Consider the following 24641-nt stretch of genomic DNA (forward strand, 5'->3'; position numbering starts at 1 on the left):
CAAAAAAGAAGAAGAAAGAAAGAAGAAAGAAGCCACAGGTGCATGGAAAGTTGGTGGGCTGTTGATGTTGTAGGAGGTGAAGTAGAGCGGTGGCAGGCTTTATTGACAGATGGGATGGAGATTTAGTTCAACTAAATGTTAACACAGGATTTTATTTAGTGTCAGTGTTTTTAATCATCAATACCCTCTGGAAGAAAAATAAGAATGAGATAATAAAGGCCCCAGAGCAGCAGGTTGAAGACCTTTGGTCTGGAACATGAAATGAAGAGAGACGCCGTCGTTAATTAAACAAATGTTTTTTTTTAATGATTTCATTATTTCAGTCTCATCACAACACTCACTCATAGCCATCCCCCTCTTTGAATGTTAAAAACATTACAGGGATTACATTTCATGGAAAAATATGGACTCAACAATTAAAATAATAAGCCAACTTCCAGTTTTCCAATAAAATCTCTAAAATAGGTCAAAGCAGTAACGCTTTCCAGAATCAGCTCTCTTCTGTTTCAAGTCATTTACGAACCGTTAAACGTTTCACGTGGACAAGGCCGGCCTTGAACTTTGGTCATCAGTCTGTCCTCTTCTCCTTCCAGCCCTTCCAAACTCACGAGGGAAATGTTTCTTCAGTTCTGAAAAATAGTTGGAGGATGATTTATCTCAAGCAGGATGCGATGACGTTTCGTTAATCTTCTCCGCCTCTTCCAGAGCGCAGACACGTCTTCCACACACGGTGACTTCTTCGCCCCACGTTTGTGCAATTTCTCAGGTGCTTTAACTATTAATCACATAAAGAAGCCCCGTGTCAGAGCAGAGTTTGGTGTTAGTGCATGCATATGGGCAGATCTTTGGGTTCCACGGAGCCCGCAGCCACAGACTGGCCTTTTGTTCCCGCCACGTGGACGACGGCGGTCTTCACCACACCCCCACGGACCCCTTCGTTTGGTCACAGGATCCTTCATCCCGTTGTGCTCTCTGCTCTTTCACGCTGCAGGGAGCAAAGGAGGAGTTTCATCGAGTGTGTAAAGTCTCCGCGTGGCTTCGTCCTCACTTTGAGTTTCTTCGCTGGGTCAGTCTGAGGCACTGCTGCTGTAGACGCTGGAGGTGGAGGGGAGAGGAGGAGCCAGCTGAGTGCTGCTGCTGCCCAGCGCTTTACGAATGTGTGGCAGGAGGAAGGGGTCGCTGGAGAGCTGCAGCACGTCCACGCGGTCCTCTTTGTGGTACGCCAGGCAGCGTCGGATGAAGGCCTGGAGAGGAAACATTCGTTATCTGATCTGACGCTCAGAAAATTCTGCTCCTCTGGTGTTTGTGTGAAACGAGCGACCCACCTTTGCTTCTGTGCTGACCACAGGTTTGGGGGGAAACTGCACGTCAGTAGCTTTTAAGATGGTGTTCTCTTGGAGGATGTCCTGCTGCGACTGGTTATGACCAAACGGCTGCAGGAGAAAAAGAGACAGAAGACAGGCTTTAGGGGCCGTTTACACAACGACGGTTTTAGGGTGAAATGCAAAAGTTTTGTTGCGTTTCAGACGACCTTAAAGGCCTACTATTAAAAGCTGCTTCTGGACAAGACAGTCATACTGCCACCTACAGGCCTGGCATGCTCACTACAGCGTTTCCGTGTAAACGCAGAATTTTTCACTGTTTTAGCGTTCGAAATTTTGTCGTGTAAACAGGCCTAGTAAAGCTGGGAAATATGGCCTAAAAAAATCTACAATTATTTCCCACCTTTAAAGAAAATAATGAGCAGAAGTGACAGCATAAACTCCAAACCAGTTTTGTTTTAACTTTTTTAAAACGTAATAAAAGTGTCCTTTGTTTCCTGGAACTGAAGTTTCAGCTCTTTTGTTTCAAACACTTCAGTTTCTAGGCTTCAAGGGAGCAGACTTGTTTACATTCACAATGAAATCTGCAAAATTGTAAACACTTTGAATTTAAAAACAGCTAAAAAAAGTTGTGCAGTACTGTTTAAAGTGCACTACAGCGCTGTTCAGTTATATTTTACTTTTAAATGATAAAAAAAGAAAAACACTTTGTTTAGTCTATTTTTATTTATTGTTGAGGCTATAGTCTGATAATCCTGTAATTTTCATACAAACAAATAAGTGAAAAAAAAAGATATTTATTCTAGTGCGGGCTCTAAGTTGGGGCACCCCAGTCTTAGGCTGTATTCAGACCAGAAAAGTCCTTTGGTCTGGATTTTATTTTTTTTGTTTGGTGCGGTTCGTATTCAGATTGTACTTTTTGCAGTGGACTATATTCTGTAAACACATCCAGGTGTGTGAGGATCAGTGCTCTCATTGGACAGCACTGACAAAGGGCGGCACACAGAGTACAGACCTGGAAATGGAGGTAAACATGTGTGTTTGTGCTCTTATTAGAGCTGCTAAATCATTTTCAGTTTCAAGAGCAGCTCCTTCAAAGCAGCTTAACAACACCGTTTACAATTTAGGAACAGGAAGACCAATGATCGCAGCAAGGAGGCGCTATGCTCTGCGTGTCCTGACCCACAACATGCTAGCAACAGTGTGGCTAAACAGAAGACGGAGGATCAGGAATGAACCAAAGACGGTTAGGTTACGGTGGCTCTATAGGCCCAAAAGGTGCATGTATCCTGTAGTTAGTTCGGATGGACCTTGGTTTGTATTCAGACCTGCACCGGAGAACCACGAACCGCACCAGAGTTTGTCTGGAAGCGGACCGAGACCACCTCAAAAAGTGGGTCTGGGTCCGGTTGTTTGGTCCGCACCAGGGTTCGTTTGTGTCTATTCACACCTGCATGAAAAGTCTGCACCAGCGTGGGAAACGAACCCTGGTCCGTGTAAAGTGGACCAAACAGTCCAGGTCTGAATACGCCCTAAGAAGTCTGGTGCTGCCCCTGTAGCAGGTACGTTAAGGGATGGGTACCGAATTAGATACTTTTATAGGTACCGACCAAATTCTGTCTGAGTGGGCTGTTCTGAGAAAAACTGATGTAAATTTCTTCACTGTCTAAATCGAGAAACAATCAGAGTATTATCTTTAATGATCAGCACACTGCAAAAAACTGAAACCTTATCAAGTGTTTTTGTTTTACTTTCAGTAGAAAATGTCTTTTTAGACTCAATATGAGCCACATTCACTTGAGAAGTCCAGAAAAAATGTCTTATTTCAAGTTATTTAAAAGCAAAAATGAGGTTTGAATTGTTTGTAACAAAAAAATCAGCCAATGGCACAAGAAAAAACTGCTCAAAAACTAGCTTGAAATTGAATAATCTTCATACAAGAAACCTTTGTCTTGTTCCAAGTAATTCAGACCTAATTCTGTCTTTCCAATTTCAGTTTTTTGCAGTGGGACCCTGGAAATCTCAGCAACTTCACTGCAAAAAACTGAAATCTTTTCAAGTGCTTTTGTTTTACTTTCAGTAGAAAATGTCTTTTTTAGACTTAATATGATCCACATTCACCTGAGCAGTCCAGAAAAAATGTCTGATTTCATGTTATTTGAGGACAAAAATGAGGTCTGTGGCTGTGGGCGCAAAACCTAAGGTCAGGAAGTCACCAGAAGTTGCAAACTTCATCATCCTCAAAGAAACATGACATTTAAAGACAAAAATGAAGAAAACACTCAATAAGCTTTCTGTTTTTTGCAGTCCTGGCTTCCTAAACGTTTCAAAGATCTTAAACTCCTGAAAAGTGACTCATTTGGATTTGTTGCGCAGGCTGCGTCTTACCTTGCGTCCGTACAAACACTGGTAGAAGATGACGCCCACGGACCAAACGTCCACCTTGTTGGAGATTTTCGGAGGCTCTTTTCCCACCACGAAGCACTCAGGGGGAAGATACCTGTAAACACATGGATCAGAGCGTGACTTTTCAGAGGTTTTCCTCCAGAATGTTCTGTGTCTGTCACATGAAGACTCAGGCTGTGTACCAGTAGGTCCCTGCTCCCTGTGACGTCAGCTCGATGCCCTCTGCTGAGCTGTAGCTGTCGTCATCCATGATCTTGGACAGGCCGAAGTCTGTGATCTTAATCTCTCCGCAGGCGGTGCCGTTCACCAGCAGGATGTTCCCTGAACACGAGGAATGGATACGCAGAGTAAAAACATGAGGGTGTGACCGAGGGAGGAGCACAGAGTGAACTGAAACAGTGAGACAGACCTGGTTTGAGGTCGTAGTGGATGATGGGAGGGCGGATCTGGTTGAGGTACTTGAGGGCGTTGACAATCTGCATGACGATGGAGCGACCCTCCTTCTCGCTCATCAGCTTGTTCTGCTTCAGGTAGAAGTCCAGATCGTTGCCTTCGCAGTACTCCAGCACTGTGCAGAACCTGAGAGGAACATCACATCAGACGGTCGTTAAAAGCTGAACGGACACAAATCTCTGAGACTGATGTTTGACGATTCACTTACGAGTCTGTTTCCAGTGAGAAATAGTCGTACAGTTTGACTATCCTCGGGTGGTCGAGCTCTTTGTGGATTCTATATTCTCTACAGGCATGTCTGAAATAACAGGACGTTTCAATCCAAACTTTTTAAAGAGATTTGAGCTTAAACATGTCAGATTTAAATGTTTAAAAAAGCAGAACAATCAGATACAGAGGAGTGGGAGAGGTGAAAAGAAGTCCAAAGACTCACTTGTGGTAGTTTTGTTTCTTCTCCTCTCTCCAGTTTTTGTTGAGCTGATGGATTTTAATGGCCACATATCTCTGCTCTGTCAAATCAAAAGCCTGAAAACCCATTAAATGATCAATAACAGCTCTAAAAAGCACAAACTGGAGGTCAGCTAATAGACCCAGGCTTACCTTGAAAACTTCACTGAAACCTCCTCGGCCCAGTAAATATAAGAGCAGGTATCTCTCGTTGAGCGTGGGATGGTCTTTGAATCTACAGGAGAAACTTTCTTCAGTGATTTTGTCGAACGTAACTTTAGGACACTAGAGATGAAAGCGTTTGTACGCACTGTGAGGTGTCTTCATTATGGATTCTCTTCAGCTCTCGGATGTGCAGGTTTCGGACTCGCTCCAGATGCTCCAGCTCTGATTGGATCTCAGCCTCCTCCTACAAACAGCCAAACCGATCTGAGCCTCACTGAACAAGAACAAACCTCAAACCAAAGAACGGATGCTTTAAGCTGTGACTGTTACCTTTTTTAAATGTCCGATTCGAAGTTTGAAAATCTCCTCCTGCTCGTGGTATTCAGCCAGAGACAACCTGTGAGGGCGAAGCAGCCACAGTTACTGACGCAGGCCCTGCTGTGTGTGTGTGTGTGTGTGTGTGTGTGTGTGATGGAGGTATCAGAGGAGATCTTACGCTTCGTTCTCCTGCCCGTTGCTCCGGCTCTTCCTCTTGTTCTGCTCCAGGCTGGGTGGAGGCGTTGAGGCCATGGATGGAGGTTTCCTCTTCCCCAGCAGCTTCCTCTGCCTCTCGATGTCCTCTCGCTGCGAGTTGATCCTCTCCTGCTGCCTGGAACGTGGAGAGAAATGTTGCGTGAACATGGACGCGCTCTACGTGGACGTAACATGCACAGATGTTTGAGCCGGATGGCGTGCTGACTTGATGAGGTTCTGGAAGGCGAATCCATCTGTCCACTGCTCGGTGAAGGAGGCTCCGTGCCGAACGGTCGTGAAGTGGCCGAGACGCAGGCGGTCCTGCATGCTCTTGTCCCTGCACGCCATCTTCTCCTGCTTCGACTGCAGATAAAAGAAAAATCAAAAATGATGCACAAAGTTCAACAGTTTTATTAAGCTGATGCTTTTGTCCAACGCAAAGTACAAAACAAGCATAAAGGGGAAACCTTAGTTGGTGCACTGAAGTGCTAAAGATTTTTTCCTTTTGTTTATTTCTTGTTTTCTTTTCCTTTCTTTTTCCGCATTTTTCTTTTTTTCCCCCAATTTTCCATTTTTATTTTCTTCTTTTTTCTTTCTTATTTTCCATTTTTTCTTTTTTCTTTCTTCCTTTTTCTTATTTTTCCATTTTTTGTCTTTTTCCTTTTTTTCTTATTTCCCCTTTCCTATCATTTCTCTTTTCTTTTTCCTATTTTTTCTTTCATCTTTTTTTCCTCCTGTTACCCTTTTTTCTTTTTTCCTTTTGTCTTTTTTTCTGTTTTCTTCTTCCTTTTTTCTGTCTTTTTTTCTTTTCTCTCCCCTTTTTTTCCCTTTTCTGCATTTTTCCTCTATCCTATTTTTTCCTTTTTTCTCTTTTCTTTTCGTCTCTTTCTTTTCTTCTTTTGTCTTTCTTTTTTTCTAATTTATCCATTTTTATTTCTACTTCTCTTTTTCTGATTTATCCATTTTTTTCTTTTTTCCTTTTTTCTTCCTTTTCTCCTTTTTTCATTTCTGTCTTTTCTTCCTTTTCTCCCTTTTTCTTTTTTCTTTCATTTTTCTTTTCTCTTCCTTTCACCTTTTTCTCTGAGTTTTGCATTTTCTCCCTTTTTCTGATTCTTTCTTTTTCTCCTTTTTTGTTTTCTTTTTCTTTGCTTCTCATTCCTTTTTCTGAATTTGTCTTTTTTCCTATTTTTCCCTTTTTTTCTTTCTTCTTTTTGTCTCTTTTTCTTTGCCTTTTTTCTTATTTTTCAATTTTTTTCTTCTTTTTATTTTTCTATTCTTATTTTTCCATTTCCTTTCTTCCTTTTTACTTATTTTTCTATTTTTCTGTCTTTTTCTTTTTTTTCCTTTTCCCATTTCTTTAATTTCTGTCTTTTCTTTTTCCTTTCATTTTTCTCCCTCTCACCCTTTTCTCCCTTTTTTCTTTTCCTGTCTTCCTTACCTTTTTTTTCACACAACCAACACTCACAGTTACACACACGCTTCGTGCGAACACGCAGGGACACCAACCTTCTCGACGAGCAGCTTCTTGCTCATGGTCACACACTTGTTGAGCCGCTCTTTGTAGCGCTCCAGCATCTTCTGCTGCTCGTCTACCTGCCGCCTCAGGTCGCAGTTTGCCTGCCAAAACAAAATAACCACTGTGACATCTCCCACTGATTGCAGAGAGGATCCCCGGCTGACAACAATCAGTGTTGGCTCAGTTTGCTGACATTTACATGGTTTCTAATTTAAGCAACGCTGGTATTTGAAAAATAACAAGGACGTCCATGATGAGCTGCCAGCAGACGAGCCGGGGTTAATTACCGAGGCTGCGGAGACGAGTGGGAACAAATCTCTCTACAATCAGGGCGTTTCTGAACTGATTCATTACAACGATTTATGGATGTAACAGTGAATGGCTCGAAAGACTGAAATACTGTTTTCAGTTTCATCCCTGAATTCACGTTTCTCTTCTTCTCACCCTCAGCAGGTCGTCTATCCTTCCCTCCTTCTTCTCCAGGTCCGAGTTCTTGTCCTTTTCCAGAGCGCTCAGCTTCAGCAGCGTCAGTTCAGACTGTGGACGAAAGCCAAAAACTGTGTCAAAAGTGATATTTTTCTACTTTTTATATTTCTTCAACTTTCAAATTTCATATTCTTATTACAATTATTATTTATCTATTTAATATTGTTTTTTTGTTATTGATTTTTTGCACATTGTGAGCTCTTTTCTTTTTGTCCTCTTTTATAAAATTTTTATATAAATTTGCTTTTATTGGAGATTTTAGTTTAGCATGTTTTCATCCTCAAAATGATGCTTTTATTTTTATTTTTATTTTAATTTCAATTTTTTCTTTCTTTCTTGGGCAGGATCTTAAATTCTTAATGTTTTATTTTTTTATCTTTAATTTTTTATTTTACAGATATTTTCCTTTCCTTTATCTGGTGCTGGTTCTAAGCTTTTTTATATATTTCTTTATTTTTCTTCACATATATCTTTTACCTCTTTCATTTCTTCCCTTTTATTTCTTTTTTAATGTTTGTTTTTATTACAAAAAGCACTTTGTAACATTGGTTTCTATTCTCTTCTTTTTTTCATGTCGATAGCTGACGTGGAGAACTTTTGGTTTTGGCAAAATCAAACTGCACCATCACATAAAATCTAAAAATGTATCACCTGGAAACTCAAACAGCTGACCTTTAATTAAGCCAATTAGAGCAATATGCAAGGACAGCAGGATGTTTGCTGCGTGTCATATCAACTTCAGTGTGGGCGGACTGGCCCTTTAAATGCTGACCTTTAGCTGTTGCACCAACAACTCAGAAACCGAGAGCAACTTTATTAAATGAGTGAGAAAGACGCGCTTTGACTTCACCTGAGCAAAACTGTGAAAATAAACTGGAGATACATCAGGTAAGGAGTCCATTACCTGGGTGGACTTATGGGAGCAGGGGTGTGTGGGGGCTGTTTTGACGGAGCTGCAAGAGGAAGAGTCTGTGTGGGCGGAGCCTGTGGACGAAGGACTGCACTGCTGAAACTGCAGAGATGAAAGGAGAAAGACAGGAAACACAGCTTTAAGGATGAACAATTCTTAAGATGCAGGAAAACAATAAAATGTTTTTGCTTTGAGGCTCATGTGAAGAGAAAAGTGTCAAACTCTCCTTGAATCTTCAACTCTAACTGCAAAGATCCATCAAAACACAAAACTCCTGATGACACAGCTTCTCTTTTATTATGAAAACGAGACGACACTGAGCAGCTATAAACACACAGAGACCAAACATTAAATATGCATGAAGATTAAGCAGCTGGTAAATAAGAACCGTAAACGGCAGCAAAGACAGACAAAGTGGAAAAGAGCAATGGGGATGGATGCTGGTTCTCACCAGAGGATTAGACAGTGAGTGCTGTGGAGAGGAGCGCACCAGCATGGAAATGCCCCGTGCAGGACTGGTGCCAGAGCCACTGCTACCAGCGAACTGGCCACAGAGCGACACGAGCGCAAAGAAGACAGAGAGAAGGAGGAGAGAGGGTTTGTTAGAGAGGAAGATGAAAAGGTGAAGGTAAAACACTCAGGTGTGAGAGGCAAAGCAAAGAGGCAGGAGTGAGAATCTCCTTCACGTGATGGAGTCAGAAAAGAGCTGAGTGAAGTTTTACTCACCTCGAAATAATCACTGATTTTGTGTCCTCTCAGCTTTCCTACAAAACAGAACAGGTGACTCAAAAACCTTCACTCAGGTGAGAGCTGGATCAGATGTTTCTGCTCGTACAAACTTACCCTGGCTGTTGCTGTCATAAACGTCTCCTTTCCTCTTCCTGCTTCTCTGGTCGTTGCCCTTTTTCTCCGGTGTCTGTAACGAGCAGAGCGGTGAGCTCACAGTCAAGAGGAGCTGAGGCGAAACCAAAGCCTCTTACATTTTTTTTAATCAAGTTTTTCTTCACAAACCAACCTCCAGTTCTTTGTCACTGAGTGATCCAGCGCTGCACAGAGACTGGTTTGATGATTCACTGTTGGCTGAGCTCTACAAAACAAAACAGACGAATTAGATCTGATTCAAAGCTCGTCTTCTCTCTTTCAAGTAGATTCTGGTTAGAAGTCATTAAGCTCAACAACTCCAGGAGGAAATTAGTTTTCTTTTCTTTTCACAAAAACTGCTCCCCCTGGTGGCTGGCTGCAGTATAGGTTTAAAAATCAATCTCCCCAGTCATTCCAGATGGGCTGTGGTCAAACTTTAAAAAATCAATACATCTGGTAGAAATGTTTCTCACGCCTGATTGTTGTGGTGATTTGAAGATATCATTTGGCTGTCTTGTATCCAAGTCCTCTTTTTTCTGAAAAGTTTTGTTTTCATTTGTTATACGAGGTTAAAAACAAGGCTTTACGACATGTTTAACAATGATTGATAGCTGACGTTCTCGTGTATTTTTCGGGGATTGTAAAATGTGTCAGGAGGTAGAGTCAGGGAGTGACTGGACTCTCGAAAGAAAAGAAAAAAAGATTACTTTTGTCACCCAGCTCCACTCAGATTCTCCCAGCATCCCTCACAGTCTCTACTGCACAGACTCTGGCTGCTGTTGCTGCCAATGGCGGCGCCTGTGACAGGGAATTTTGGCTTCAAAACTGAACAATGATAAATGGCGGAGCTACTCTGCCCACTTTATATACAGTCTATAGTTTCCTCAGACTATTAAACACTTTTATTTCAGCATGGAGGAATAGACTGATTACTAGCGCCAATAATTAGCATTTTGAAGCATATCGGCATCCGCCTTTTTTTAAATCCGGCAGCCGATAAGTAATTAACTTTGAGACTGTCTCTTGCATTGTACCATCTGCAGGGCCATTTCTTTTGGAAAGCTTGACTTACTCTGGAAAGCTTTAGGGAGGTTTATTTTTTCTTCAAGTTTTCATTTAAAGGTGCCGTAGGCAGGATTTAGCTCGTCAATGCTAATTTTTTGCGTTTTCTTTGGATTAAATGTTAGAGTATCCATTGATAACCCTTTATGAATTTAGTATAATTGCATTACTGCGAGGTTGCAGCACTTCCATCTGTCTCTGTTATGAGCTGACAAGGATTCTGGACTGCTCCAGGTATCTTTGACCAATCAGAAGAGCCCCTAAGGCTCTATCCTGATGAGGAAGTCCTGACTCGCATATTTACCTGCCTCGTCGGAAGTGCTTTTGTGTGAAAGTAACGCACTGAAAATTCTCTAAATAAAGCATGAATGCAGACCGATATCAGATTTTTTCTGTGGGAGTCCGTTTATTTGTGTTTTTGGTCAAGTAAAATATGGCCCCGTCTGAGTGCAGAGGAAACCGGCAGAGGAGCAGGGAGGGGGTGTTTGGTGTGAGCGCTCTGGGCTTCTGCTGCACAAAAACACTGCTGTAGGGGTAATTTCTGCCATAAACCTTGTGATAGGACCCAACTTGCTCCATCCCTGAGGATCACTTTAAGCCGATATTTCCACTTTTACTGCAAATGAATACCAGCCCCAAATATCGGCTTCATCGACTACTAATTATTGGTATCAGCATCGGCCCTGATAACAACTTATCGGTCTATCTCTATAACAGGGGTGGCCAACAAGTCAGAGACCAAGAGTCACAAAAAAATACTGTGGTACTACAAAGAGCTGAACCACACACACACTTCCTCTGTCATGAAAGGACATAAGATGAAAATCAACAGATTTCCAAGTCTTAAAGCGACATTTACTGTGTTTGTAAGTGTGTTTAAATTCGTACTTGGAGCCGTGTCTAAGACAAGTTTTTGTTTTTACTGCAGAAGAGACAAAGTTCCATCCATCTATCTATCTAGATAGCAATGAGCACATGTAGAGAAAAGAAACTGAAACTTAAGTATCAATCTCATCACCCAAGTATTGATCAATACTGATCCCAACGTTGGCATCATTATATCAATATTTTAGATTGATCTGCACACCACTACTCATAACAATATATAATATATATTTTTTATGAATAGATCGAAGAGTCTGCATGAACTGAACATCTTTTGTGTTTTATTCTTTTAACAGATTTAAGGAGATCTAACAGTTATTTTTCTTTAATTACAGTAACTATTCTTGAAAAAGGCAAAGGAGCTACAGTTGAAGTATGACAGCCCTGTTAGTCTCCACATCCAGCCGGTGGAATCAGTCGGTGTCATGCATACGTTCACGGCCAGCTGCACAGCCTGATGAGACTAAGAAGAAACAGCAGGCTAATTGGAGCAGGAGGCTAATGCTGTAAGGCCTGCTGGCATTCTGCTGATCAAGGTCACACGCAGAGAGAGAAATGCTCTTTTTTTCCTGAGCATGTGCACTTCACATTGGTGGTTCTTTCATAAAACATTCACCGTGTTCAACACTCCCCCTGCCCCTCCATCCTTCCCACTGCAATACACCAGTGAGCAGGCCTGACACTTCATTTCAGAGCAGCAAGCTATAGGCCAGAGCATGAAGAGTGATTGCTTTCTCAGGGGTTGCCATTTTCTAATGCTCAGTTCACCGGCAGGGTTGCAGCATCGCGCGCAGCCTGCGCTGTGAGCTTCAGCCTCGGTGCCATTTCAGAGTCACTCGTCTCAGCTGAAACAAAGAGCTGCTGGCCAGCTCTCATGTCACCCGAGACAGAGCTCGTCTTGTTTAGCTTTAGATCAGGGAGACACTGTCATTCCACAGGGGAAAGTCCACACATAGAGCATCAGTCAGTGCTGGAAATAGAGAATACTCCCCCAGCTGAAGGACCATCATACACCAGAGCTGACAGGATGCTCAGGTTTAAGATTCACACACAGACAACTGTGGTACTGAATGGTGGTTCACTGCAAAAAACTGTGAGCTTCTCACATTTATTTCTAAATTTCTTTTAATAATCCACCAAAAGAGGCTCATATTGTCTTTCCAAAGAAGCTCAGAGACGCAGATGCACTGATTTTACCTGTTACTCCAATCTAACGTGCATCAGTTTAAAGAAAGCTCATCTTAGGGAAAAATAAATATTCAGAAAGTCATTTAGAGATGCAAACCTTGGTCACACCAACTCCAGTGAAGCGAGCTTCAAGCAGCTCCTGTCTGCGTGGGTCCAGGCTTATAGCCTGGCTGTGAAGTCCTTCCATCATGCCTAGAGAAAAACAACCATGAAAAGGTTTACTGGCTGACTTTACCTGGAAGAAAAGAGTGTTAAAAATCTGATTTTTCTACATTGTATAATTGTCTTATTTGAAAGTAGCATAGTAGTTTCATTTTTTTTAATCAAATGTCCTTTGCAGGGGTAGGGATGGGTACCTTTCACATTTGAAACAATACAGTACAGATGCCCGGTACCTGGCAATTGGTATTGGTACCCAACGGTACCAATTTTCGGTACTTTTTTGTGCTTATGTGGTAAAAAAAAAAAGTCAATTTGTCTAACAATAAAATATTTAAAAAAATCAGCTTAACTTATTTATTCTTCAGTATATAACCTTAGAATGCTGTGTTCATGTCCACTAGGGATGGGTACAGAATTAGGTACTTTTATAGGTACCGACCAAAATCTGCCAAAAGTACCGGGTACTGATTCACGAAATATCAAAAGGTTCCATGTCTAGGTACCTAAATGCAGCTTTGTGACTATGAGGGAGTGGAAGAGTGGGCGATTTTCCATGCTGGACATGAACACAGCATTACAAGGTTATATATTCAAGAACAAATATGTTAAATTGAAAAACAGAAAAAAAATATTACTAAACAAATTTATATTTTTTACCAAATAAGCACAAAAAAGTACCGAAAATTGGTACCGTTGAGTACCGGCACCGATTGCCAGGTACCGGGCATCGGTACCGTATCGTTTCATATGTGAAAGGTACCCATCTCTAATGTCCACCATGGAAAATTGTCTTCTCATCCACGCCCTCACAGTCACAAAGATGCATCTAGGTACCTAAACATGGTATCTTTTGATTTTACATGAATCGGTACACAGTACTTATGACAGAATTGGGTCGGTACCTATAAAAGTACCTGATTCGGTACCCATCCCTGTACAGAGGACAGCAGGACTTCCGTATCTCGAAGAAAAACGGTCTGTATTCTGTTGTCTTTTCTACAGTTTTAAAGGGGGAATCAGGAGTTTTTTTGTGATTAAAACGAAAGAAAAAAAATGTACTAACTAAAAGTTAGTTTGTAACAGTTGAAGCTTGCTTGCCCTCCCTTTTCCAGGTGTATATACGTCACTAAACCTGGAAAAACCATCGAAAACTTAAATTTAAACTTTGATTGCCATGTATCTATGTACATATGTGTGTTTATGTGGGCATATTGATGGGTTCTTGAAGGCCAATTTGTCAGTACATCAATCCTCTGTCTCCTGAAGTGTCCTGCATTTCATACGATAAAATAGATCTAGCAAGTCCCTTTGTCTATTATGGAGGACACCGCGAAAAAATACTGTTTGTTCTGAATGACATCCAAACTTCTTAAAAACAGCCTAAACACTTGTGATTTAAGAAACATCCAATATTTACCTTTGATAGCAGCATTTGCATAAATCTAACTTTCTTTTCTTACACTCATAAAACACAGAGATTGGACACAGAGGAAATGTCAGTTAAGTCTAGAGAAGTCTATCATTTTATGAGTGGTAGCAGTGATATTTACAAATCAGACTGCCGTCTTAAACTGTTCAGTAAAATCAGATTTCTAAATAATCAAATCAGATAACTTAATGAGTAGACAGTGGGTTACTAGATCTAGACAAAGCTGAGTAGTGAGTAAATATTTGCCACTGTCATCATTATATTATCACTTCAAATCAAAGAGACAATCAGAAAACAGGACTGATAGTGATCTCTATACATATAATATTGTTAAAACTATTTTTAAAGCATGGCTCAATGAGGAATCCTGACTGTCAGAGTATCCATCAACTAGTAACTGGTTTTACTGGGAGAAACAGCTCTCCAACGTTGATGACAGTCGTCCCAAAACAAAAATACATCCAAGTAAATAATAAACTGATATTTGTTGGTGTGGCTGCAAACATTTCATTTAATTTAGCTCGACAGTTTTATGAAAACAGTGAAAGCTGATGATAAGAAAGCGTAACAGCTTCATCTCTGGCTTCTGCTGTTTTAATTTTAGGTTAAACATGCGTCATGTTTGGTAAAATAACCGAAATGACCAACATAAAGATGCCAAACCCAGCTAAAGCTAACTGGCTAGCTAATGTTGTCAGATGCTGTAAAGCTTATCAACACCTCGTCAGTATTTTTAAGTTAAAATGTGAACATAATTAATCGTTAACAGAGCTGAAGGTGTTATTTTTTATCCACCAAAGGTTTATTTACCTTAACTACCTAGCGTTGAGAATGAAGCTAACGGCTAACGTCCACACTCGCTGCGTTAAAGCTACAAGTCTCACCTGAAGAACCTTCCGCAGTTTTTACTCCTGTAGCGAGCGTCGTCCGTCCATACGCTGACAGTGACCTCTTTAACAACTCCCAGTCCAAACCACTTTAAATAAATCTGCTGATAAAAAGTTATCCATCTATATTTATGTCGAATGAAGGGAAGACATCTGTTAGCTTAGCGAGTGCTAGCTCAGGAGGGCATTGTGGCTGGTGTCATCCGGACAGGAGGCCCTGATCCTCGGGGTTTCCTCGTCCGTCTTGGAGCCCCCGCACGGGCTAACCTGGAGCTGTCAGTGCTCTGAAGCTTCCTAACAAGTGTTGTTACATATCTGCATCACTTGGTCTTTGTGATGCCATTATGGAGCGATGTAAGGTTCACACCGGGAGGAGAAGTTCAGCCACCTCGTTAGTGTCCATCCTTTAGCTGTACATAGCGGATCATTGCCCCCTGCAGAAAGGCCGGACAGGTCTCCAGGGACGGCTTGATGTGATGCTTCCCATGCGCCTGTTAAACAGATAAAATGAGCGCTGCTCGGGTCACAATGTCCCCGATAACAGGCACTGTGGGGCAGGCAGGGGCCCTTGACTTGAGGGGCCCTTAAGAGTCTCAAGTCAATTTCATTATCTGCTGCTTTTCCGTGTTAAGTTGATCATTTGATTTGAAATATAAATATTATCCTAGATTATTATTAATTTTTAGTGGTGGGACTTGATTAAAAAATAAATCGAATTAATTATGCCATTTGTAATTAATTAATCGTAATTAATCGCTTTTTTTGCCATAAACATTTTTTATAGAAGATTTTTTTCAATGTTGTACAGCTTCAATCAGTTATACAAGCAATCACTTATTTCACTCTTCAACATGACAGTTTTTTTAATAATAACAAAAAAAAATTAATTAAAAAAAAACACAAAAAAAGAACAATACAATAGAACAGGGCCTACCAAGAACAATGCTTCACTTTGGGAATTTTAGAAGTATCCAGTTTAAGTAGTCAGTTTAGTAGTGCAGGGATTCAAGTCAGTCAAGTCATCTGAAAAGTCAAAGTCCCAGTTCAGAGCTATACATCTTTTTGCTATCAATGAGCTAAAATCGATAAAACAAGATTCTGCCTTAGTAAAATTATGTTTTTCTGGATATAAATTAATCCCATTTTAATCACATCGATATTCAACATCAGAAGCAAAACTTTTCAATTCCTAAATCATTGAATATTCTCACACACAAGTTTAAACAAAAAATCCTGTGTATTTTTTTTAGAAGATGTTTTTTTTTTGTTAGTTTTATGATGAATCCTAGTCTTCGTGCAGTGTTAAGAAAACTGCCCTTGAAATGTGCATAAGGCATGACTGAGTGAGTAATTCTTTATTTACACAGTAACATACTGTCTGAAAAACACTCAAGCCTTAATGAAAAGCACTGAGGCACCTGTTTGAAATAAAGATAACTCCAGAATTTGCTGCATTTTCCTTAACCACATGATGGTCCTGGTGTCAGTGACATTTTCATAACAATGTTTAGGACGTATTCTAGCAATAAAAAAAACTATTCTGTATTGTAAGAATAATGGTTTGGTTTACCTAAGAGAGCAGAGGAAGAGGAAGCAACCACCCATAGATGTGAAGAACAGATGTAAGTTTATGTATTTCCTCTACAGGCAGGAGGAAATCTGAACCACAGGGTTTTTCCCCTCCAGCTCCAGCTCCAGCCTTGTGAAGCACGGTTGCAATTTGAGTCCAGGAGATGGAGGCAGAGTGTTGTTGATAAAAACCCCTCACCACTGTGGTTAGACTGTAGGGGAAGGTATGGGAGCCCATTGCCGCCAGTTAAAAATATAATACAAAATTTAGTTAAAATAACAAGAAATTAAAGTCATAACTATGAGGTAGAAGACAGAAAGAAACCTTCCTAAGGTTTCAGGAGCTTTACCATGAGGTTTGCTCCAGCTGCTGTTTAATATGACAGAAAAAAGGATTGTGGGTACAGAGACATACTTCAAATGTGGTTATGGCACAAATGATATATTAACTTTGATAGAATCTTATGAGATTATACGTTGTAATGTTATAGATTCAACTTTTTATTTCAATGTTATGAATTTTAATCACATAATTTTGGTTTTTTTCCCCAAAGTTTCAACTTTTATCTCATAATTTTGACTCTTTAAATGTCATGATTTTTTAATCTCATAATTTCATTTTTTTATTCTTACAATTTTGACTATTTATCTCAAAGTTTGGACTTTTAATCTTATAATGATTGTTTTTTAAAATCTTATTTGATTTTTTTTAATCCCATAATTTTGACAATTTTTCTTAAAGTTTTGACTCTTTAATTTTTAAAAATTATTCTTTTTATCTCATATTTATGAAATGTTTTAATCTCATAACTTCATTTTTTTATTCTTATAATTTTGGCTATTTATCTCATACTTTTGACATTTAATCTCATAATTATGACTTAAAATCTCATAATTATTATTTTTCATTTCATAATTATGACTTTTAATCGCAAAATTTTATATTTTTCAAATCTTACATTTTGATTTTTTAAATGTCATAATTTTGACTTTTTATCTCATACTTTTGACATTTAATCTCATAATTATATATTTTTTAATGTCATAATTTAAATTCTTTATTCTTATAGTTTTTACTTATTTTCTCAGTTTTCACGATTATTTTTTAATTTTAATTTTTTAAATCCCATAATTACAAATTTCTAAAAGCATAATTTTGACTTTTTAGTCTCATAATTGTGATTTTTTTTTGTATTTCAGAATATTGATTTTTTTAATCTCATAATTTTGACTTTTATCCTTTGTTCTGACTTTTTATCTCAAAATTATGACTTAAATCTCATTTACTTAACTTTTTGTCTCATGATTTTTTGAAATTTTTTTCAAATTAATTATCTTTTATCTTCTTTAACTGGCTGGAATGGGTTTCCATATTGTACAAAATAAGTATTTATACATCATATATCTGTTTTGGAGTTAAACTTTGATCACCAGGTTAAATGTAATGAGTGATTCCCTTGATATTAATTAAGGCTTTGTTCATCAAACACTCTCTCATGGAAAAATAAAATCCTGAAGTGTTGTTAATTAATCATCATGTTTTCTTGAGCCCTAAAATCTTTATCATCCATTTATAGAAAAGCACGCCATGGACCACACAGAACACCACACTGTTGTTGTTGTTGTTTTTTTAGGAAATAAACATCTTTACTCCAAACCACACAGAATCTCCAGCACATCATTTTGAAATCATTAAACAAATTAAACACTGATTGAAATGAAAAAAATATTGGGAAAATTGTGAAAAAGGACAAAATCACCAACATCCCTTTTTTAAAAATACAGCTTCCACTCAGTCTCAAGTGATATCAAGTCATGGGTTCGTTTTTCCACTTGGATGAGGATTTTCCACGTCAAGGTTCAACACTGGCCACTGGAAACACACTTTACAGCTGACTTTAAAAACAGCATCATCTACAGACTTCAGGGGCTGAATACAAACAGGACAAACAAACTACAAACATGGCTGGATCAAGTCTTGGTCCATCAAAAAAAATATCAGAACATCTCATTTTTCAGTGAAGCACGTGGATTTCAGATCCTTGACAACATGTTTCCTCAAAGTTATTTCTACATATTTACAAATACAAATAATTACTCATCATCGCCTTGTGACAGTAGAGCCCTGCACATGTTTGGGTGACTTCTCCATCAGTCCACGTGTTCAGCAGTGTCAGACTTTTCCTCTGTATGTGATGTTTGTGAAGGTGGATGTGGCTCCTACGTAGAGAGGATTGTGCCCCTGTTGAAGAAACACAGGAAGAGATCAGTGAAGGTGACGCAGAGGAGCATGGAAGAGTACGGCTTATGAATTTTATTTTCTTAACCAAACGAGCATCAGGAAAGCTTTCAGGTTTATGGGATCTTGGTGTTTTTTGATACCACAAAGACGTCTGTTACCAGTAAACGGCTAATTAGCTTAAGCTACTTTAAACCCAGCCCTTTCTTCTGTTCTGCTGGGAGTTACAGAAGGCCACAAAAGTAATAAAAAACATCTTCATCCAATGAGAGTGAGGGGCTGTGTGTGTGGCCTCGGTGTGTGAATGAAGGTGTTTGCAGACCACACCAAGAAAGAGGATCTGGAAGCATCAAAGCCTCGTATGTTTTTTTTATTTAAGGCTACATGTGTGCGCCATCATGTGTCTGGTTTACTGACCGTGTCCCATTTAGCCTGAGCGCGTTCTTCCTCAAACTTGGCGAACTCCCGTCTATCGTGAATGGTGACCAGAAGTTTCCAGATCAGCAGAGCAGCAAGGCCGAGGAAGAGGATGGCTCCAGCTACAGACAGAAGCACCACCAGGATATCTGGACCCTTAGGACAGTCTGGAAGAGGAAGAGGAGGAGAAGTGATGAAGAACTGAGCCACACGGGCAGCAGAGGAGGGTGGGTTGAAGTGGAAAAATAGTAACCTCTCACAGCCAGGCCACAAATCTCCCGTCCCCCAATGTGGTCTGGCAGAAGTGGAGAGGAATTTTATTTGTACAGTTTGAAGAAAGAGAAACAGCCATGACTGACAGTCCGTTCCTTTACAGAATCATTGAGGAGGCATGAAGCTGTTCCTCTTCATCAAACTGGCATGTTATATCACGTGTTTCCCTCCTTGATCATTTTTTCCCATCATTAGCCGACACGGAGAACTATGTTTCAACTTAACCACCAAATATGTTTCTGAAGGCCCTGGAGGGGAGAAACAGGCCAGAAGAAGCACTCTTCATTTCATGTTTCAAAACACTCCACATGTAAACACTCACAGTCGTCCACGGATGAGTTTCAGCTTCTGGTTACAGGATGAATAAAATCTCAATGGCAGGTTGATAAAGCTGCGACTTTTAACCAGGCATTTGTTTGTTTGTTCAAGACAACTTTTTACCAGATACAACGCCACAGGGTAAGGTATTTATCAGTACAGTTACGTAGCGCTATTGGCAGCCCGGTGCTACAAGTACAGTAGTTTAGTAGCTGTCCACATGTAGCGCTATCAGTGCTTTGCGACGTGTCGGTAATGTGTAACGTTAGCTAGCGTAACCTCACTCTTCATTTTATTGATAGACTCTCAAGTTTGAACAGACCACTGCAGAATAACTGCTGACTGTGGGTTGGAGTTAACATTAGCATAAACAGTTAAGCCCTTTAGGCCTTTAGCTTGTCTTTTATCCTTTAGCATGTGTTTTAGCCTTTAGTAGGTGTTTTAGCCTTTAGGTGGTGTTTCAGCCTTTAGCTTGTGTTTTTGGCCCATGTTTTAGCCTTTAGCTCTTCTTTAGTCCTTTAGCTTGTCTCTTAGCCTTTAGCTTGTGTTTTAGCCTTTAGCATGTGTTTTAGCCTTTAGGTGGTGTCTAGGCCTTAGCTTGTGTTTTAGCCTTTAGCTTTTGTTTTAGCCTTTAGGTGGTGTTTTTGGCCCATGTTTTAGCCTTTAGCTCTTCTTTAGTCCTGTAGCTTGTGTTTTAGCCTTTAGCTTGCGTTTTGGCCTTTAGTTGGTGTTTAAGCCTCTAGTTTGTGTTTTAGCCTTAAGGTGGTGTTTTTGGCCCATGTTTTAGCCCTTAGCTCTTCTTTAGTCCTTTAGCTTGTGTTTTAGCCGTTAGCTTGTGTTTTAGCCTTTAGCACCTATTTCATACTCAAGCCCATGTTTCAGCCTTGAGCTTGTGTCTAAGTCTTTAGCTTGTGTTTTTGGCCCATGTTTTAGCCCTTAGCTCTTCTTTAGTACTTAAGGTTGTCTCTTATCCTTTAGCTTGTCTCTTAGCCTTTAGCTTGTGTTTTAGCTTTTAGGTGGTGTCTAGGCCTTAGCTCATGTTTCAGCCTTTAGCTTGTGTTTTTGGCCCATGTTTTAGCCCTTAGCTCTTCTTTAGTCCTTTAGCTTGTGTGCTAGCCTTTCTATCTCTCTCCTGTTTATCTTTCTTCTTCTCTTCTGTCCTTTTTCTGTCTGACAGTTAGGCTCCTGTGCCCACCATCACTACAAAATTAATCACAGAAATCATTTTCAGCTGAGAAAAACACAGATCAAGAAGCTATGAAGACGCTAAGAAGTAGCATTTTCAAATTAAAGCTGCAAGCAGCATTAGACGGGTCCTCGGGCTCCTGCCGGTTTTCCCTCCAATGTGTCCATCAAAATAAGACGAACATTTCGGCGTTGGTTTCATCTCTCTACGACATTCCTAGCCCCAGTTAGGGCTGTTTTGGTGTGCATAGGGTGAAAGTGAGCCTTATGGCTCTGAGAGAATATTATGGGATGTCTGGGAGTCAGTTGATACCATGGCAACGTATCCTCTGCTGTGCTGAATGACATCACCTGCTGCATGCTTGGAATTCTAATTAGCGTGACAGAACCCCAAACAGAGTGGAGACTGAGAGTTTATCAGGCATGTAATGTAAAGAAGTCCTCACAGAGTCCACAATTTTATCCCAATCTGTGTCAAAAAATATCATGTTTGATAGAAGAGCTTGTGAGGAATCCATTTTTGGTATTTTTAAAGCTGTACGAGTTATACTTTTTTCTCTAGAAGCACAAATGCGTCACAAAACAGATGGAAGAGTGCTGAAAATGGATTTTGTATTTTAGAGAAAAAGCCAAACTACTTGTCCTGTAGGCCACAATGTTGGCTTAATCTGTGTAAAAATATTATGTTGTTGTAGGGGATTTTGTCAGGAATCCAACCATGTATTTTTTAAAGCTCTATGACTTTTAGTTTTTTGTCTAGAGGCCCAAATGCGGCACTAGTAGAATGTGTGTTTTGAGGTGAAATCGGTTCTCCTCATCTGCTAACATGGAGAAATCCTAAATCGGCCAAAAGCGGTCAGCGACTTTGAGGGCTTGCCATTCGAAAACCGGGACAGAAATAACAACTATCTGAACAACTTTTGGAGAGCAGGGTCTGGTCTGTCATGTGATGGTAGTCTCAAACCTGTACCATTTTTGGTTTCAGAGGGTATAATTTCTAAAGAAAGGGTAAAAAAATTTTTTTTTTTTTTTTGGGAGGGAAATAGCCGGCTTCCTGTTGGAGATAGGTCCAGGGTAGCAGCGTATGATTTTTGCGTCTCGATGACACGAACATTTTGATGTTGGTTTCATCTCTCTACGACATTCCTAGCCCGAGCTAGGGCCCTTAGCGTGTGCCTAGGTGGCGCTATTGAGCTTATTATGGGATGTTGGGGGTCATGTTTAGTATCAAACGAAAATTTTCGGCATCCATAATGTGTGTGCCAATTTTGGTGAGTTTTCGAATATGTTAAGAGGACCTAATAAGCGATTTACTGGAGGAGGGAATAATAATAAGAAATTAAAGCTGCAAGCAGCGTTAGACGGGTCCTCGGGCTCCTGCCGGTTTTCCCTCCAATGTGTCCAACAAAATGAGATGAACGTTTCGGTGTTGGTTTCATCTCTCTACGACATTCCTAGCCCCAGTTAGGGCTGGATTGGTGTGAATAGGCTTTAGTGAGCCTAATGGCTCTGAGAGTATATTATGGGATGTCAGGGAGTCAGTTGATACCATGGCAACGTATCCTCTGCTATGCTGAATGACATCACCACCTGCATGCTTGGAATTCTAATTAGCGTGACAGAACCCCAAACAGAGTGGAGACTGAGAGTTTATCAGCCATCTAATGTAAAGAAATCCTCACAGAGTCCACAATTTTATCCCAATCTGTGTCAAAAATATCATATTTAATAGTAGAGCTTGTCAGGAATCCATTTTTGGCATTTTTAAAGCTGTACAAGTTATACTTTTTTCTCTAGAAGCACAAATGCGTCACAAGACAGATGGAAGAGTGCTGGAAATGGATTTTTTATTTATGAGAAACGTCCGCACTACTTGTCCTGTAGGTCACAATGTTGGCTTAATCTGTGTAAAAATATCATGTTGTTGTAGGGGATTTTGTCAGGAATCCAACCATGTAATTTTTAAAGCTCTATGAGTTGTAGTTTTTTGTCTAGAGGCCTAAATGAGGCACTAGTAGAATGTGTGTTTTGACCTGAAATCTGTTCTCCTCATCTGCTAACATGGAGAAATCCTAAATTGACCAAAGCGGTCGGCGACTTTGAGGGCTCACCATTCGAAAACCGGGCCTGAAATAACAACTTCCTGAACAACTTTTGTAGAGCAGGGTCTCATCTGTCATGTGATGGTATTTTCAAGCATGTACCATTTTTGGTTTCAGATGGTATAATTTCTAAAGAAAGGGTAAAAAAAAAAAATTTTTTATTTTGGGAGGGAAATAGCCAACTTCCTGTTGGAGATAGGTCCAGGGTAGCAGCGTATGATTTTTGTGTCTCGATGACACGAACATTTTGATGTTGGTTTCATCTCTCTACGACATTCCTAGCCCGAGCTAGGGCCCTTAGCGTGTGCCTAGGTGGCGCTATAGAGCTTATTATGGGATGTCGGGGGTCATGTTTAGTACCAAACGAAAATTTTCGGCATCCATAATGTGTGTGCCAATTTTGGTGAGTTTTCGAATATGTTAAGAGGACCTAATAAGCGATTTACTGGAGGAGGGAATAATAATAAGAAATTAAAGCTGCAAGCAGCGTTAGACGGGTCCTCGGGGCTCATGCCGGTTTTGCCCTACTATCATGCTGTTGGCCCCACTGTGTCCAACAGAATAAGACGAACATTTCGGCGTTGGTTTCATCTGTCTACGACATTCCTGGCCTCAGTAAGGGCTGTTTTGCTGTGCATAGGTGGAAGTGAGCCTAATGGCTCTGAGAGAATATTATGGGATGTCAGGAAGTCAGTTGATACCAAGGCAATGTATCCTCTGCTATGCTGAATGACATCACCACCTGCATGCGTGGAATTCTAATTAGCGTGACACGAGTGTGACTACAGGCTGGAGGGAGAGTTTATCAGCCATCTAATGTAAAGAAATCCTCACAGAGTCCACAATTTTACCCCAATCTGTGTCAAAAATATCTTATTTGATAGAAGGGCTTGTGAGGAATCCATTTTTGGCATTTTTAAAGCTGTATGAGTTATACTTTTTTCTCTAGAAGCACAAATGCGTCACAAGACAGATGGAAGAGTGCTGGAAATGGATTTTTTATTTATGAGAAACGTCTGAACTACTTGTCCTGTAGGTCACAATGTTGGCTTAATCTGTGTAAAAATATCACATGGTTGTAGACAATTTTGTCAGGAATCCAACAATGTCATTTTTAAAGCTCTATGACTTTTAGTTTTTTGTCTAGAGGCCCAAATGCGGCACTAGTAGAATGTGTGTTTTGACCTGAAATCGGTTCTCCTCATCTGCTAACATGGAGAAATCCTAAATTGGCCAAAAGCGGTCGGCGGCTTTGAGGGCTCGCCATTCGAAAACCGGGCCAGAAATAACAACTATCTGAACAACTTTTGGAGAGCAGGGTCTAGTCTGTCATGTGATGGTAGTCTCAAACCTGTACCATTTTTGGTTTCAGAGGGTATAATTTCTAAAGAAAGGGTAAAAAAAATTTTTTTTTTTTGGGGGAGGGAAATAGCCGGCTTCCTGTTGGAGATAGGTCCAGGGTAGCAGCGTATGATTTTTGCGTCTCAATGACACGAACATTTTGATGTTTGTTTAATCTCTCTACGACATTCCTAGCCCGAGCTAGGGCCCTTAGCGTGTGCCTAGGTGGCGCTATTGAGCTTATTATGGGATGTTGGGGGTCATGTTTAGTATCAAACGAAAATTTTCGGCATCCATAATGTGTGTGCCAATTTTGGTGAGTTTTCGAATATGTTAAGAGGACCTAATAAGCGATTTACTGGAGGAGGGAATAATAATAAGAAAAAAGAAACGGACGGAATACAATAGTGCCCTCGGCCTTCGGCCGAGGGCACCTTCTAGCTTGCTAGAAGGTGCCCTCTTCCGTTGGCCGAGGACCCTAATTAAAGCTGCAAGCAGCGTTAGA

At 40.3% G+C, this 24641-nt stretch overlaps 2 protein-coding genes across 2 annotated transcripts in view; both read right to left on the minus strand.

Moving 5' to 3' along the window:
• Nucleotides 1–319: 319 nt before the first annotated feature.
• LOC141785206 (serine/threonine-protein kinase tousled-like 2) lies at nt 320–15203 on the minus strand. Its single transcript, XM_074663380.1, has 21 exons — nt 14690–15203; nt 12312–12406; nt 9234–9305; nt 9062–9134; nt 8945–8982; nt 8670–8762; nt 8213–8320; nt 7267–7359; nt 6813–6923; nt 5533–5669; nt 5290–5442; nt 5124–5190; nt 4940–5037; nt 4782–4863; nt 4615–4706; nt 4390–4479; nt 4138–4307; nt 3911–4049; nt 3711–3822; nt 1326–1433; nt 320–1244 (listed from the first exon to the last, which is right to left on the minus strand). Exons 2-21 carry the CDS (start codon nt 12402–12404, stop codon nt 1068–1070), a joined length of 2106 nt encoding a protein of 701 aa, XP_074519481.1. The 5' UTR covers nt 12405–12406; nt 14690–15203; the 3' UTR covers nt 320–1067.
• A 2732-nt stretch (nt 15204–17935) lies between these two features.
• LOC141785033 (integrin beta-3-like) overlaps nt 17936–24641 on the minus strand; it is a 33640-nt gene continuing 26934 nt past the window's right edge. Inside the window, exons 14-15 of the mRNA XM_074663106.1 lie at nt 18918–19084; nt 17936–18503 (exon numbers count right to left, since the gene is read on the minus strand). Of these exons, the coding sequence (XP_074519207.1) occupies nt 18435–18503; nt 18918–19084 (236 nt within the window). The 3' untranslated portion in view covers nt 17936–18434. The remainder of the gene's footprint in view (nt 18504–18917; nt 19085–24641) is intronic.

Source organism: Halichoeres trimaculatus, unplaced genomic scaffold, assembly GCF_033239565.1.
Source record: "Halichoeres trimaculatus isolate MK-OKI-2021-1 unplaced genomic scaffold, fHalTri1.1 fHalTri1_scaffold_23, whole genome shotgun sequence".
Taxonomy (NCBI): domain Eukaryota; kingdom Metazoa; phylum Chordata; class Actinopteri; order Labriformes; family Labridae; genus Halichoeres; species Halichoeres trimaculatus.